Consider the following 17,207-nt stretch of genomic DNA (forward strand, 5'->3'; position numbering starts at 1 on the left):
AAAACCAATTCACCCCCCTGAGGGGCCTTTGACAGGGTTTCCACGCTGATATTAAAAGCAGAGCTTCATTTTGGAAAAAAAAAAAAAGCCATTCGGCGGCTTGATGATGCTTGCAGAAGTGTTTGACAGACAAGGGCAAGTGTGACGCCCAGCAGTTACACGATCCAGCAGTTACACGATGCTTGGTGTTGTGTAAGCCTCGCTAGGTGGCAGCGCTCACCACCTTCCAGACTCCAGTCTCCAGGGCCACGTGCCGGCAGCCCCGCAGCCAGGCAGCCCGGCAGCTCCGCTTCTCCCCTAGGAAATGTGCTTAGTGCAAGGCCTCTGCTGGCGTTTTCCCTTATCTGGAGAACTAAGGCCACAAACAGAATGAGGTCCAGAGCTGCAGCTTAAGTGCCATTATTTTTTTTTTTTCGTTCACAGACACTGTTTTTTTTTCTCTATTTTACAAATGTTAGCGTTTCCTCTGAGGATGCACGAGCGGGCAGACTAGTACCTGATAGCTGCGAGCTTGAGTACTCTGGGTAGCACATTGGCCTTCTAGCCCCCGTTGTCCTTTGGGTGCGTATTTTTAGCACAGCCATTTGTAGCTCTGTTGGCAAGTGCTGGGAGCCACTCCTGCTTTAGGCACCCTCACATATATAGCATATTAAACCTGAGTATTATGACGGCATGTGCATATTTCACATGGTGGCCGTGAGCAGACAACTGTGCAGTTGTCACTGTCAGTTTAATAGCAAGCAGTAACATCACTAGTCAAAAAAGAATCATATTTAAGAGTGGCCAGATTTTCGACTGTTTTGTCTGCACAAAATTTTATCACCAGATAAATATCAGTATGGTTTCTCTAAAATTATTTACACTCATTTTAATCTTTTTGTTGTTGTTGTTGAATTATCCAAGTCTGACTTTTAACATCAAGAACTACTTTCAATCATGAAATATCTATTTTTTTTCTGATATATTCCTTTAACTTAGGACATGATAAAATTTTATTTGTGGATCATATTAAAGTGACTAAATTAGTTGATTCTGTACATTAACTTAACATTAATTTGCTTTTTATAATAAAATGAAAATATAAACTTCTGCCATTTTAAAACTGCCAAGTTCTTTTTGTAATGCCGCAATTCACTACATCAGTTTCAATGTTAGTTTAAAAGACCTCAAGTCATATAATTTTTAAATTTTCCCAAGGTTTCCATTTATTCTTTCTGAAACTTAAGCAGGATTATAGTTGAAAGAGTCTGTTAATTTGCAGAGTTGTGTAGATAGTGTCCAACCTTAGACTTTCACAATGTTCTAATACTCTGAAATACAACTAATTATTAACTCGGTACTGTCAGATATTCAGTATTATGAGTTCATACTAATTCAGTAGCTCAGTGGAAAGATTTAAGGTGGATGTCAAAGTAAAAAAGAAGAAACTTAAATATTTAATTGCATTGAAATACTCAGTTTTAACATTTCATATTTAAATATGGCAGGACAAAGGACATCTTGTTTTAAAAATGTATTATGTTCCAAAGTATTTTCTTTTTAATACAATCATAGCTTATTAACTGGCAGTTCCAATCCTATTTTTATTAAAGCTTAAGAATCTGGAGGTGTGTAGGGGAGGGTGATCTATGCTCTAAGCCAGCACATCTAAAGCTGTGTCACTAGGAGTAAATAGGACGAGATGTTGTTCTGTGCTATACAGCACTATTATCTAAGTGCAAATTTGAAATAAAAAGTACAGTGTTAGGTCATGTGCACTCCCAGAACACACGAGGGCAGGGGGGAGAAGGGGAGGGCCAGGAAGGCTGGATGAAAAAAATAAATGAGATCGCTTCAAATTTCAGTACCCAATTATAATATGTCTTTATATATTCATTATTTATTTTCCCAATCGATTTCTGTGTATTCTTTGCCTTGCATTCATCAATTCAGTACAATGTGTGTACTTTCCCTAGGGCTCCGGAGGAGTGAAAGTCTATCTGAAAAGCAAGTAAAAGAAGCAAAGTCTAAATGCAAAAGCATCGCCCTCCTCCTAACCGATGCTCCCAACCCAAACTCCAAGGGGGTGTTGATGTTTAAGAAGCGGAGGCGGAGGGCCCGGAAGTACACCCTAGTCAGTTACGGGACTGGCGAGCTTGAGCGAGAGGAGGAGGAGGAGGAGGACCAGGAAGCAGCTGACAAGGACGAGATAAGTGACAGTGTTGCGTTTCTTGGAACCAGTGAGTCGGAAGTGGATGAAGAGTTACTGTCTGACATTGACGACGGCACCCAAGTCGTGAACTTTGATTGGGATTCTGGACTGGTGGACATTGAGAAGAGACTGAACCGAGGAGACAAGATGGAGATGTTGCCAGACACCACAGGCAAGGGAGCGCTCATGTTTGCCAAGAGGAGAGAGAGGATGGAACAGTTCACAGCCCAAAATGAAGAGGAGAAGACGGGCGAGATGGCGGGCGGAGGGCCAGATGCTCTGCAGACTGACGGTCTGAGAACCATGACTTCTTCTTATCAAAGAAAAGAAGAATCGGTAAGGATGCAGAGCTCTCTGAGCGAAAGCTCCTTCCAGATGGGACGTAGTCTTGCCAGTGTGCCACAACACAATGGCTTCAGTGGAATGTCGGAGACAGCCGGGACCCAGAGGACGGTCCCTACGAACAGAACCGCCAAGCCCTTCCTGGGATCTATGAACCAACCCGCAGCAGCACCGTTCTCCCCAACTCGGAGTGTGACAAGTCCCATCTCTGACTTCCCTGCACCGCCACCATACTCTGCGGTCTCGCCTCCACCGGAAGCCTTCGCCAGGGGGATATCAAGCCCAGTTGCTGGCCCAGCACAGCCCCCTCCATGGCCCCAGCCTGCACCGTGGTCACAACCAGCTTTCTATGATTCATCCGAGCAGATTGCTTCCCGCGACGAGAGGATCGCAGTGCCGGCCAAAAGAACGGGAATCCTGCAGGAAGCCAAAAGACGAGGCTCGTCAAAACCCATGTTTACTTTCAAAGAAACCAAAGTGAACCCCAACCCCGAACTCCTGTCACTTCTTCAAAATGCAGAAGGCAAGCGAGGCACTGGAGGGGACTCTGGGCCGGAAGAAGACTACCTCAGTTTAGGCGCCGAGGCTTGTAACTTCATGCAGAGTTCTGCCAAACAAAAGACCCCGCCTCCTGTCGCTCCAAAGCCTGCAGTCAGGTCCTCCTCTTCCTCCCAACCAGTAGCCCCAGTTTCTCCAGTCTGGTCTCCAGGAGTAGCTCCAGCCCAGCGTCCTGCCTTCTCCACATCAAATCCACCGAACCCACCACAGGTTACTGCTGTGTCCTCCATCAAAATAGCCCAGCCTACCGTCCCTCCTGGCCGGCCCGCAAGTGCACTGAACCTGGCTGGTCCTTTCAAAGGTCCCCAAGCAACAGTGGTCAGTCATAACTACATACCCAAGCCATCAGCTCCCACACCGTTAGTAAATGCTGCTCCTGCTGGTGCAGGAGGACCATCCAATGAGCTTCCCGGAATGAGTGGGAAAGGCGCCCAACTCTTCGCTAAAAGGCAGTCTAGGATGGAGAAGTATGTGGTAGATTCCGACACAGTGCAGGCCCACGCAGCTCGGGCCCAGTCTCCCACTCCATCCCTGCCCGCCAGTTGGAAGTACTCTTCTAACGTCCGAGCACCCCCTCCTATGGCCTACAATCCTATCCATTCCCCCTCTTACCCACTGGCTGCTATCAAGTCTCAGCCTCCAGGTGCCCAGGCCTCCAAAACGAGCAAGAAAAAGGGCAAGAAGCCTCTTAACACTTTAGATGTGATGAAGCACCAACCGTATCAGCTCAATGCATCTTTGTTTACCTTTCAACCCCCGGATTCAAAGGATGGCCTCCCTCAAAAGTCAACGGTCAAGGTCAGTACAGGCCTGGCCATGAAGCAAGCCCTCCCTCCCCGGCAGGCGGATGTTGGCTCTCCCATAAATGCGCAGGCTTCTTCCGTGTACTCGGTCCCGGCCTATACCTCTCAGCCTAACTTCTTCGCGGAGGCCACCTCCCCAGTCAGCGCATCCCCGGTGCCTGTGAGTGTTCCCACCTCTCCAAAGCAAGAATCGACCTCCACGTCCTATTTTGTGGCTCCAAGGCCGAAGTTCTCAGCCAAGAAAAGTGGGGTCACAGTTCAGGTGTGGAAACCGTCAGTTGTGGAAGAGTGATCTTGTAGCTGAAGTTGAGTGTCCACTTTGCTTGAAATGAATCGTTTGCAGTGTTGAGTCCCCAAGAATGCTTAGCAGATCCTCACCTTACTTAATTTCAGATATATTTACCTCCCAATCTGGGTCCAAGAAGCATAATAATATGTTTTTGGGTCAAAACCCCAACTCAGTTTGACTTAAAATAATATATTTATTTTCTTTGCACACTTCAAAGTATCTGTGATATCAAAATAGGCATGTGCAGATACATTAAGTAAGCAGGATACTTAGGATTTGTGCTTTAGCCATAAGACAGTGATCAGTGTGACCAAGCTTGGGGACACAGCCTTTATGTAATATACCAGCTGTGCTCCCATAGTGAAGGGTGAATGCGTGAAAAATATAACACGACGACTGGGATCCCCTTCAAGTCTTTCTCCAGTTCTATTTTTGGTATTAAGGAAATAGAAAATCTCTCAAGGGCAGAAATGGCTCTGCTCAGTCATGTGAGACCCCTGTTTGCTGCCACCGAGAAGGGACTCTGAGACTTGGGGTTTATGTAGCTTAGCAATAGGTTGTAAGGAGGATCTTAGGCACAGCGCACTTACCCTGTATTGGACCCTTTACTAGATGTCCTCACATACACTGGCTTACTTCAGAAGACACATTTGAAGTAATTAGCATCGGGAGAGAAATCTTGTTATCTTTAGACATGGATTCTCTGTGGTTTCTTAAGGAACTGTTGAGTGCATCTCCTCCCATTACCGGTGAAAGCCGTGAGGCAAAGGGTAGCTCAGTAGAATGGAGCTACATCCAAAGGAGAATGGACACAAAGTAGCACGAGAGAGAAGCCATCTAGTCCAGGCAGACGGGTTAATGACCGCAGGAGCCAGTGCGTGCAGACAGAACAAGAACCATTGAGAGCCTCTCTGGGTGACCTCCCAGATTTTTTTTTTCTGGTGTTCAATTTTCTCTTCACTGCTTCCTCCACTGTCCCTTGCAATTCTATTCTTGCACCTTTATTTTCTTGTTTCTATTTGATGAACCAGCATAGTTTGAAGAAGGTTACCTTGTAAATTTGGATTGGTTACACACCGTGCTGTGGTCCAGCTGGCCATGAGGTTAGTAATGTTACTGATGGCAGACCTGAAGACCTTTCTCATATCTATTTTAAGTCTGAGTGTAACCAACCATGGAAAATATTCCATGTGAGTTAGTGGAGGGAAGCGCAAAGAATCACCACAGCTCCAGGGGAAGCCCGCTTTGCACAGGCCATGTCTAGAGACTTCGTGTAAAGACTCTGCTGGTTTGAGGGCGCACAGCACCATTTCAGTCTCAAGATATCTGCGTTCCTGTCTTCTGCTGCCAATGCCTTGCTGCTGTATTCCACTATCCTATTAAAATATTACGTTCTTCTTTATCTGCTCATTGTATGTGTTTTTTAAAGGCTTCGTGTACGACTTTGCTCTGATCTTAATTGTTTCTCTAATATTTCTCTTAGAGCATCTGAATTTCCCTTTCCTCTTTTGGGGAGCATCCACTGTGAAATTGTCAGTTTTAGGTATTTCTAAAACATAGTAAGAGATGGGTCAGCTGCAGAGCAATGGGACGGACTGTGCTGCTTTTCTCTCTATAACCCTCCCCATTGCATTTGGTGGAGAGACAAACACAGGGAGTGATTTTGTCTCTATTTGCCTTTATGGAAATCAATTAGGAAGATTCTTGTAGGACACAGGGGCAACCAGTCCCTTATACAATAATACTTGTGTCATTCACTGCCTGCATAGGCAGTTTGTTAAATGTCATGTGTGTGTGTGTGTGTGTTAGTTATGAAATAACCAAAGATTCTTTCTTCATATGAGACAAGAAAAAGGGTATTTTTTTCTTATAACTTTGCTTTGTTTGTTTTTTTGTTTGTTTGATTTTTGATTTGGGTTTTTTTTCTTTCATTTTGATTTGTTTTGTTTTTTGAAACAGGGTTTCTCTGTATAGCCCTGGCTATCCCAGCACTCACTCTGTAGACCAGGCTGGCTTTCAACTCAGAGACCCACCTACATCTGCCTCCCAAGTACTGGGATTCAAGGTGTGCACCACTGTGGTGTGGCATAACTTTGCATTTTTAACATAGCATAAGTTAGAAGAAAGGCATAGAACTTATATGATGCTCTGCCACCCAGGTAGTTATTTTGAAAACATTAGTTCAAAAGTATCCTTATTATTAGTGACTCAGAAGCACCCCCAGCTATGCAGTGGCTTAAGGCATGCAGCAGTGAGGAGTGTCCTTAGTCTGTTGCCTGTGGTCAGGTAGTATTAGCAGAGGCACTATTTGCATTCACAACTAAAGACATGGCTAATACAACTATGCCATCTTGTTATCTAGGGACTGTTTGTTGTTCTAGAAAAATCTCTAAGGGATGTCAAGCAAACAGACACAGTGTCTACAGTTTTTACTAGAAGGTAGCAGAGCCTCATCCAGGACTACAGGGTTCATGGGTAGAAACTAGATAGAGTTCTCTGAGGGACTAAGCAGGGAAAGAAAGATTGAGCCAACTCCCTGAGGCCGATGGGCTTCGCTCTTGCAAGAACTGCATGCACCACCCCTCAGTCGGCCTTACAGCAGGGATGGCAGTGTGGCTGGTGGGAGGTTAGGACTTTGGTTCTAACTGCTGCTCCATCCACTTTTAAGCCTGAATCCGATTTGCTTTAGGCGAAGGTTGTTGGGGTAGTTGGTTGGCTGGGGAGTCTACAAAAAGCAGTTCCTTCCTTCCTTCCTTCCTTCCTTCCTTCCTTCCTTCCTTCCTTCCTTCCTTCCTTCCTTCCTTCCTTCCTTTTTCTTTTCTCTCGCTTGGTTCTGCTTGCCCTTTGTCTCTTCCCTTGACCTTTTTAATTCATGAAGTTGATGTTTGTTGTCAACAACAGCGATGATGAATCCCTGAGGGCGCCTTGTATTGAGTGCCTGAAGGACTGTACCCAGAGGGATCCACTGCGTGTTTTATCCACTGAGGTAATCCCAGCTACATACTGGCTGAAACAACTGTGCTAAATTCTCCTTCTGAGAGGGTCTCCTTTACAATGGCTCAAGCCTCTCTTCCCAGCAGGAACAAGGTACTGTGGGTGCACAATATGAAGATTCCAGGAGGCAGGCAGGTAGTATGTAAATTCAAGTATGTAAGTCCCGCTCTCCCCCCCCCCCCCCCCCCCCGATTTTTGGAGAAGCTACATTGACACCATGGCCTAAGAACACTCACTAGTCTATCTCTAATACTTCCATAATAAACAGGTTCTGTTTTGAGAGCGGATAAGGCACAGTGTACGTATTTAGACTATCCACTGTCACAGTTTTAGAGCTATGTTTCATAATGCACATTTGGATGATCTCTCTTGAATTGTAAACTGCTATTATTTACAGTGATTGTTGACAATACCACGCATCAACAATCCCATTCAATAGGCACAAGAAGACACTGATGGTAAGCCGGGGGAAAACATGTCTAAGTTGCTAATGGTTACGTAACATAAGCTGACATCTTTTATTCTAGAGCAGAGGTTCTCAACCTCCCTGATGCTGCAACTCTTTAATACAGTTCCTCATGGTATGGTGACTTCCCAACCATAAAATTATTCTGTTGCTACTTCATAGCTCGACTTCTGCCTACTGTCATGAATTGTAATGTAAATATCTGATATGCATGGCATCTGATATGCAGCCCCTGTGAAAGGGTCCGCGGGTGCCCCAGGTTGAGAATGGCTCTTCTAGTTAGTGCCAGCTTCTCTCAGCGTAGGACAGCTGCAGATCATCCCACAGCCTGTACTGGAGCATCAGGAGTCACATCTGCAGTGTTAAAGACAGGTCTCCTTTAAAGGAATGAACTGGCACATGAAGCTGCTCTCCTGTTTGCAGTCGCTGGGAGAAAGAACGCTAATGGTCCCTGCTACCTCTGAAAGCACAAAGCTCTCCAGCACAGCCAGCCAAGCCCATTTTGAGCACCAGACTCAGTACTTCCCAGGTGTCAGTTCAGTCACTTAGTACAGAGCCCACAAGCACCCACATTCCAAGGGGAGCTCCTCTGTGTCAGCTGTGCTCTCTGGAGTCCCCACCAGCCAGGCAGGAAGGGCATTTGAAATCAAGGTCGTGAAGAAGTGACTGTTTTCTGAAAGGCCTAATTCTTCACATGCGCTCGGAAGGAAGCAAGGAGAACTCGCTCAATTCACCTGAATCAGGGTTGTTGAGTCTGTTTTTAAAAGTTTTACTCTGTGTGTGTGTTCATGAGAAAAGTATGTGAATTCCAACCATCAATATTCCCAGAAACACTGGCCCTTGCTGGTTTTATGTGCTATATCACTGGACTCTGGGGAACACAAAGATTTTTGTTAACACTTCAAAGCTGCTGGCGGGACTCAACAAATATTCTGGGAAAATACCAAGTTGAAATTCTTCTCTCGACTTCCTACCAGAGCTGGCTTCCAGCCACAAAGCAGACCAGTAAATTCCCATAAGACCCGAACAGTAGGCAAAGTGCTGAATGACCAGACAGCACCCTGTGAGCTTCCATTCCCCGAGACAGGAGCACTGACGTGCAATTGTTTCCTTGACAAGGGAAGTCAATTTCTAAAATGTTTAAAGTGTGGGTCCATGTGATGTGTGCACACTTAGCCACCACCTGGCGCTCAGAAATCAAAGAGCCACTCAGAGGCAGTTGAATGAAGAGAATTTAAATCTTACCATTGTCAAATCTGGACTTAGGGGTGTCCTCGGGCAGGCACACAGATGCAGGCTCCCAGGTCCAATCACCCAGACTGCAGTGAGGAAAGAAGTCAATTCTGTCAGACAGTTCTCAAGTTACTGATTTGGTCAGAGAAAATTGGCAGCTAACTGAGTACAATTGGGGGGGGGGTCTTTGTTTATCTCCTTCTTGACCTGTTTATCTACATCTGGAGTAGTTTATCACTGCCAAAATGCTAGTTTAGAGTCCCTAAGCACAGTCCCCCAAGACCTCTCCTTCAACTTCCCTCCTTCTGCCTCTGCCAATGGGAGCACTCAGAAATGTTCAAAGCACCCTGCAGAGATCTGATCTCACAGTTCCCACCGCCTCTGCTCTGTAAGAAAGGTTCCTGGCATGTGCATGAGAAACAGCTTAAAGTCAAAGGACAGTAGCTGGCCCTGCATGAGAAGGAAATGCGCCTCGTAGGAAGACAGAAAATGTTCTTGGAAGTTGACATCAAAGAGTACAGTGTTGTGTTCTTCTTGATGGGGGAATGGCATTTTTGACACACTGGACAACCCTGAATGAAGACTTGCAGTCCCTATCAGGGTGTCGGTTAGGGACAGAAGCTGGGACACCCATTCACACAGTTTCAAAGCCTCCGAGGACTAGAGTGTAGGCAGAAGGAAGGAGGGACAATTAGCTTATCGATCATGTGCGATATGGCAAGGCAGTCTGTGGAGAGTTTACATAAGCTGGAATGAGAATACTGACTTTTCAAAAAACTTTAACCCGGAGTCAGCTGAGTATCTTTCCTACAATGCCCTTTTGGTTGGTTGCCCAGTTTATGGAGGTAGCATTTTTGTGCCCAATTTATAGACTGTAGATGGGATTCCAAGACACAAAGGCTAGAGGCTTTGCCCTGGGTGGTACACTGTGAGCTAGCATGCTGTGGATAACTCAATGTGTGCTCTGCCTTCTTAAGCAGCCACACTATGTTTACCCCTTGGATTTACCCTGAGAAGGAAGATGGTTTCTATTTTATGGAGCACCTGAAATTCAGAAGGGTTAATACCATGTCAAATAGGAAGATAAACAGGGGGAATAAAAAAGAAAAGCTTGCCTTCTCTCTGCCTACTCTTGGAAAATGCCTATCATTTAGATCTCCCGGCCAGACCCTGAGGTGTTTTTGTTCTTTCTTGGGTTCCAAAGACTTCTTATAGCTTTGGATAGTGGGCGAGGCTAACGCATATACCTGCTGGCCAAGCCTGTACTCTGCATACACGACTGCATTGTTTCTACCCTGCCTTCTCACTCCAGTAGACCCGCTAGTTGTCTCTTGGGCAAGCAAATTCGGCATGAAGTGCCAGTGCTGGATAAATGTCTTTGGATACAATGGGCTTAGGAAGGACCCTTTCATCATAAAGTAGGCCATACATTTATATACTGTGGTAGCTTGACAGAAATGGAAATAAGTCTCTAAGTAAGTTGGTGGGGGGAAGAAAATATGGCTCTGACAGGGAGCTTGTGTGACATGGTCACAGTCACTGGCTAGGCAAGGGATGTGATTTAGAAAATGGAGTCTGGGCTAGAGATGTGGCTCAGTGGTAGATCACTTGCCTAGCATGTGTGAGGCCCTGAACTGAACAAAATAAAATAAATAAAAACACAACAGAACCTGAGAAAGGGGGTTGGTGATGCAGGGCAGGGGTGGGGGGTGTACAAGAAGAAATACAGACTAAACAAAGAGACCGATCCTTTGGCTTTATGCACACCCCTCCCCCCTTTTAGGTAATTCAAAGAAATTTCCTATTGGATAGTTACCAAATTTGGGTCACTTTGAAACGCATAACTTTGGGCATCTTAACTGTAATGTGAAGCAGAATAATACTGCGAGACTCACTAGTTTTCAGTGTTTCAAAGAACACAAGTAGTTATCACTGGGACCTGTGAGGGTGACACGTCCAATCCAGTTGAGGCAGCAGCCACCCTGGATGAACATGGAGGGATCAATCCTTCCTGCTAAGCAGGCCCCATTGGAAGAGTCCCCCAACACAGACAACCATCCCTGTCTTAGGTTTATTACTGCTGTGATGAAACACCATTGGGGAGGAGAGGGTTTATATGGCTTACACGTCCACCTTCTTGACCATCACAGAAGGAGGTCAGGACAGGAACTCAAACAGAGCAGGAGCTGATGCAGAGGCCGTGGAGGGGTGCTGCTGACAGGCTTGCTCCTCATGGCTTGCTCAGCCTGATTTCTTACAGAACCCAGGACCGCCAGCCCAGGGATGGCACCACCCACACTGGACAGGACTCCCCCACCAATAACTCATTAAGAAAATGCCCTACAGACTCCTAGTAGCCCAGTCTCCTAGAGGTTTTTGTTTTTTCAACTGAGACTCCATCACCTCAGATGACTCTAGCCTGTGTCAAGTTTGTAAAATTAGCTAGCACTGTTCCTGTCAAATACTTCCCAGCAACCATAGACCACACCTTACATTCCAGGCAAGTGTGCTGGACAGAATCCTTCAAACTCCCAGTCCTTGTAGCCTTGTCTGTTACCAGACTCTGCTTATTGCTACCAGGACTATAGAGGACAAAGAAAAAACTGGGACCTGTGAGAAAGAAAGCAGACCTTCAAATTTAATGACAATAACACCAAGTGACAAAAATTCCCTCAAATTTGGAAATTAAAAAGAAGCTGTGATTTGGAGTCAGGGTATTGCTCAATAGTACAGTGCTTACCCCTAATGTTGGGGAGGAGAAAGGGACATGATTTGATTTGGGATGATCAAAAGATAATCACCTCTTCAGTAAATTTCATGTGGGATCAACCGAGATGATGCAAATACCCTGTAAGCACACAGAAGCACACACACACCCTTGTGTTTTTGAGATAGTCTCACTGTGTGTTTCTGCTCTGATAACACCCACTGTCTCATTCATCCACTGCTCCCTGCTGTCCCCAGGCCGGCTGCAGCTCCCTCTGAGGACAAAGGGTCAATGACCTGACCTGTTTTGCAGTACTTGATCTTGCCTGAGAGGTATGGTTGCTTTTCAAAAACAGGCTGAAATCTAGGTCTCCACAGAGCAAGCGTCCAGGGCCTGGGAAGGCATAAACACAAGTCTCAGAGGCACTCAGGGAGGGACATCACCACCGCCCAGGGAATTTCTGTGGATTTTTCTGGTACTTCGAGAATGTTTATGAGTCAGAAGCAGAAGTCGGAGCTCAGAAGACTCGACCTTTAAAAAGAATCACAAACCAAAACAAGCTTCGATTTGAAAGTTTTGTTCAGATACCAGATAGTTTTTGCTTCAAATATAAGTAAAGAGAAATAGCTTAGCTCTCCATGTGTGACATCTAGTTACATTCAAAGACAAAACATAACTGGGCCCCAAACAGCCAAACCCAAAAAGCCGCAACTGGGTCTTGAATTGGTTTACCCTTGGTCATTTTTCTTCCAGTGTATTTCAAATGTATAAATGCTGTCAACAACCACCCACTCCAGCTTAAGATTCACTACAGAATAAACCAGACCTGGATACCCCAGGTGGCAGTTAAAGGCTGAATCTGCCATTTCCAGTTTTCTTCTTTTCACACTTAGCACCCAAGGATGGCGGCCCGAACACCTGGCCTGCTTGTGAATGTTTGGATATTGCTAATTCTTCACGGTGGCCTAATATGAGCTCCATCGGTGCTGGAATCTGAATTAGGGAATTCTTGCTGAAGCCAGCATAATGGTGCATATTGGTTTGCGGCAGTAAGATTAAGAGTTCAAGGTCACCTTCAGCTATAGAGAAAGTTGGAGACTAGCCTGGGCTTCCTAAGACCCCCATCTCAAACCAAACCAAACCAGGAACTAAGCGCAATATTACAGGATGAGCCACCATGCCAATCTCTCTTTCTGGTGTTTTATCACATGGCTTTCCAACTTTCATTTCCATAGGAGTAAAGATTGGTGTATTTATTTCCTAGATCTGGGTGGGAGCCAGGAATTTATCATCTAACATATCGGCTGACAGGTGATTTTGATACTAATTGTTTGCCGCATTTTATAAAAGGAATTTCTAACACCTGTCAAACAATTCTTTAAGCGTCTTAATAGTTTGCAGGCTCCCCTAGCCAAGGGCAACCAAACCACTCAGAGTTGTGGGCCTGCTGGGAAGCTGTGGAGAGGTGCTAACGCAGACGCGATTATATCTAACGTCCACCAGGTGGCAGCAGATTCCTCCCCACTCGTAGAGTTTCCCAGACCGCCATTCCAAAGTTTGTGGCTCAGCAACTGACTTCCAGTATTGCCCTTGTTTTATTGCAAGATAGGAGAAGCCTCAAGATCTGATTTTATCAGATCCTTTACTACTCATCAAGGATGAGGTAAATATGTTTCAGAAGTAGAATCATAGTTTTATCATTTGGGACAGTCCTGAGTTGTTCAGTATCTTCATATTTCTTGGAAAAAGGATTATCAAAGAAAACTGCCCTTGGTGTGGGGGCCTAGACCTGAGAACTCCAGTCGAAAGTGTTCTTTTTAATGACTACCTGAAATCTCTCTGGAAGTGATCAAAACAGTCTTACTGATCTAAATCAAAGAATTCTGAAACATTTTGAATGTTAATTAGCCACACTTTCCTTCCTTCTTTTTGTCAGGTTTTTTTTGGAACAGAGTTCAAGAGCAGCCTAGACTATGAAGTAAGATTCCCTCATTCTTCCAATTATTAGATCGATTGATAGATACATAGGCAAGAAGTTTTGGTAGGTAGGTAGATAGATAGTAGATAGATAGATAGATAGATAGATAGAAAGTATGGCAGACTAATATTCTATCTCTCAGGTATACAATGATTTTTTTTTTCTTTTCTAGTCTCGGCCTTCCTGAGTGCTGAGATTAAACATAGTTAGTCACCATGGCCAGATAAAATGATTGATTCCCGAGCCACAAATCAAGCCAGAGTTGAGTGGAATATTTTGATTATTTGTTAAAACCTTCTTTCCCACTCCTCCTCTGGCATTTTGTTTTTTAATGGCTAGGTGCATAAGCACTTCAGACACGCACATTATGGGGGGGTGGTTCTGTTTTCTACTTCCGCCTCTGTGTTTAGAAGGGCTTAGACAGTGTGCTACCTTTAGAAGTTGTTGTCTTGTTGCTACAATTACCTATCCTTTATCTGCTTCAGAAAATTGCTCATTCATTTGACAATTCCCACCTACTTTATAGAATTCCTTTTTCTCTTAAATGAAATTATTTTATAAATTTTATTTTCCTTTAAAAAAAAAAACAGGATTTTTCTCTGTGTAGCTCTGACTGTCCTGGAACTTACTCTGTAAATTAGTGAGATCCACCTCAAACTCAGAGATCCACCTGCTTCTGTCTCCCGAATGCTGGGATCAACGTGGTGCACCACCATTATAAACCTGCAAATTTTCTTAAATAAGGAAGTGTCTATGGCCGTGATCAAACACGATGGCTAAGGCAGCTGATCAAAGAAAGCATTTAACCGGGGTCTCATGGTTCCAGAGGACTAGAGTCCATGACCATCATGGTCAGAGCTTGGTGGCAGGCAGTCACAGAACTGGAGCTGTAGCTGAGAGCTTACATCTGATCCATGGGCACAAGGCAGAGAATGAGAGAGCTAAGAACCTCAGAACCTTTGGAACATCAAAGGCCACCCCAAGTGACACATCTCTGCCAACAAGGCCACGCCTCCCTAATCCTTCCCAAACAGTTCCATCAACTGTAAAGCAAGGATTCAAATGTGAGTCTATGGGGGCCATTCTTACTCAGACCACCACAGAAAGATGTCATTAAAAAAACTTACCACTTAGACCAGAGAGACATGTAAAATGCATTGATCATAATCTGTGTTCATAAGTTCATTGGCAGTGGCCAATGCCATGTCTGGAAGACGGAATTTGACAGCTCTCCTCCCTGTCCTGTGTCTCCTGCATCCTTTCTAACTTGACTTCCATGATATCCCCTGAGCCTTGGTTGACGAGAGGTTGATACAGCTATTTAGGGCTGAGCACCCAACAGTCACATGTTCTTAGCACTTTGACAAGTTATGAGCTTTGCATTTACCAGTCAGTATCTACTACAAAAAGAACTTTCTCAGACTAAGGTTGAAAGCAACACTTAACTATATGTATAAACTTAAATATTTAGAAGACAGTTTGACACCAGGATCATTTAGCAAACCAGCAGTAATAGATTCCTTTATAGACCCTATGAACTCCCTATCCCTAAATTATTAGCTTTGAATTATTTATAATATTGGGCGTGAATCCCTCCTGGGAAGAAGTTCCCAAATACAATCAGAAAGTAGTTGGTTATGCCCATAACAGTTATGCCAGTATTGAGCCACTGGGCATGCTTTGACTGGCATGTGAGTTTTGTAGCATGTGAGGGCCAGCACAGAGTAAGGCCAGCGATGTCTTTTCTTCCCCTGCAAGCTGCACAGACTACAGCAACTTCAGATGTGACAAAAGTAGCCAGCAGAGAGGAAGTTTTCTGATCAGTTCCAGATTGGTTTCGTTATATTCTGAAACTCAAGCATGTGGTGTCCTCAGGAGTAGGGCTCTACTATCTAGTGGGGTAACCAGGGCCTCTGGCCATATCTGCAGCATCATTTTGGAGGTCTGTGGGACATTGTTGGTCAGTAATTCTCAGGGGAGTATCTCATGCTTGGCACTGAGATTCCTGAATAATAAGACGTGTCTTCTGGCATGAGCATTATCTACCCACATAGGCTATTTCTGCTCAAACAACCTTTTAAAACAATTATATGTTTTTATATTGGCTTGTAAAGCAGTAGATCTTGGTAAAGACTTTTCATGCATGTCTTGTTCTGGTTAATCCACCCCCACCCTCTCCTCTCCCAGTCCATGATTAAACCAAGTCTTTCCTCTTCTACTTTAATATCAAGTATCTGCTACTATTCCATGGGTCCATGAAGGTGCCTTTTCTTATTCCTTTCATGGCCCCTTTCTGACTTTATGACCTTTGCAGAAACTCTGAATTAAACATGTAAATGAAATTTTCAAAGCTAGGCTCCACACATGAGAGAGTACATGTGGCATCTGTCTTTCTGAACCAGGATTAAATCACCCAATATAATATGTTCCAGTTTCATCAATTTTTCTGCAAATTTCATTTTTTTCTTTATAGTAATACAAAATTCCCTGAAGTATATGTACCACATTTTTTGTTACCCGGTTATTAGCTGATGGCCGTCTAAGCTGATTCCATTTCCCAGCTATTCAGAATAGAGCATCAATGAACATGGATGAGCTAACATCTCTGTAGCAGGAAACAAGAGTCCTTTGAGTCTATTTTCAGGTGGGTCATATGGTAGTTCTATTTTTAGCTTTTTGAGAATCTGACCAGATTCCCATAGTGGGTTCACCTATTTACACTCCCACAAACAGTGGATAGGTGCTCCCCTTTCACCATGTCCTCACCAATATTTGTTTTCATTGATTTCTTAATGATAGACTGGGGTAATAGTGTGTCTTATGGGTTCTACTGTTGGGATAATAGCATCTTGGGGAGGAAAGAGTTTATTTCATCTTATAGCTCTTAGGTCAAACTCCATCACTGAAAGAACTCAGGGCAGGAATTCAAGGCAGGAACCTGGAGGCAGGAACTGAAGCAGAGGCCATGGAGGAATGCTGCTCACTGGTTTGCCGTCCCTGGCTTGCTCAACCTGCTTCGTTACGCATCATAGGACCACCTGCCCAAGGATGGTACAAACTTACAATGGGATTATTACATTGATTATTAATCAAGAAAATACTCCCGAAGTCTTGCCTACAGGCTGGTCATGCAGAGGCATTTTCTCTGTTGCAGTTCCCTCCTCTTAGATGACTCTGGTTTGTATAAAGTTTAAAAAATAAAAAAAAACACTAATCAGCACAACTGGAATCACCAAGTAGTTTCAATCTGCATGTCCCTGAAAGCTAATGATGTTGAAGGCTTTTTAGAATGTTTATATGCCATTTGTGTTTCTTTCAAGAACTCTCTGTTTGGCTATTTTCTATTGAGTTGTTTTCTTGATGTCTAAGTAGTTGAGTTCTTTGACCATTGTAGATACTAATCCTCTATTAGATGTACAGCTAGCAAAGACATATTTCTTCCCATTCTGTAGACTGCCTCTTTGGTTGATGGACAGTTCTCTTTGAGGTACAGATGTTTTCACGGAGTCCTATTTGTCAGTTATTGGACTTATTTCTTGAATGGTCAGAGTCATTCAGAAAGCCCCTAACCAGGCCTCCATACTGTCTACAGGCTTAAACTCGCGAGTCTTATACAAACCTTTAATTCTTCGGGAGCTGAGGTCTC

At 44.3% G+C, this 17,207-nt stretch overlaps 1 protein-coding gene across 3 annotated transcripts in view; it reads left to right on the top strand.

The window, feature by feature from the left end:
- The window catches only part of Synpo2 (synaptopodin 2), a 155,884-nt gene that overhangs the window by 117,034 nt on the left and 21,643 nt on the right, over positions 1–17,207 (top strand). The window contains exon 4 of one of the 3 annotated variants that reach the window (XM_052179305.1): positions 1,956–4,156. In XM_052179305.1, coding sequence (XP_052035265.1) covers positions 1,956–4,156 — 2,201 coding nt within the window. The remainder of the gene's footprint in view (positions 1–1,955; positions 4,157–17,207) is intronic. The other 2 variants (XM_052179306.1, XM_052179307.1) reach the window with 2 other exon arrangements.

Source organism: Apodemus sylvaticus, chromosome 4, assembly GCF_947179515.1.
Source record: "Apodemus sylvaticus chromosome 4, mApoSyl1.1, whole genome shotgun sequence".
Lineage (NCBI taxonomy): Eukaryota > Metazoa > Chordata > Mammalia > Rodentia > Muridae > Apodemus > Apodemus sylvaticus.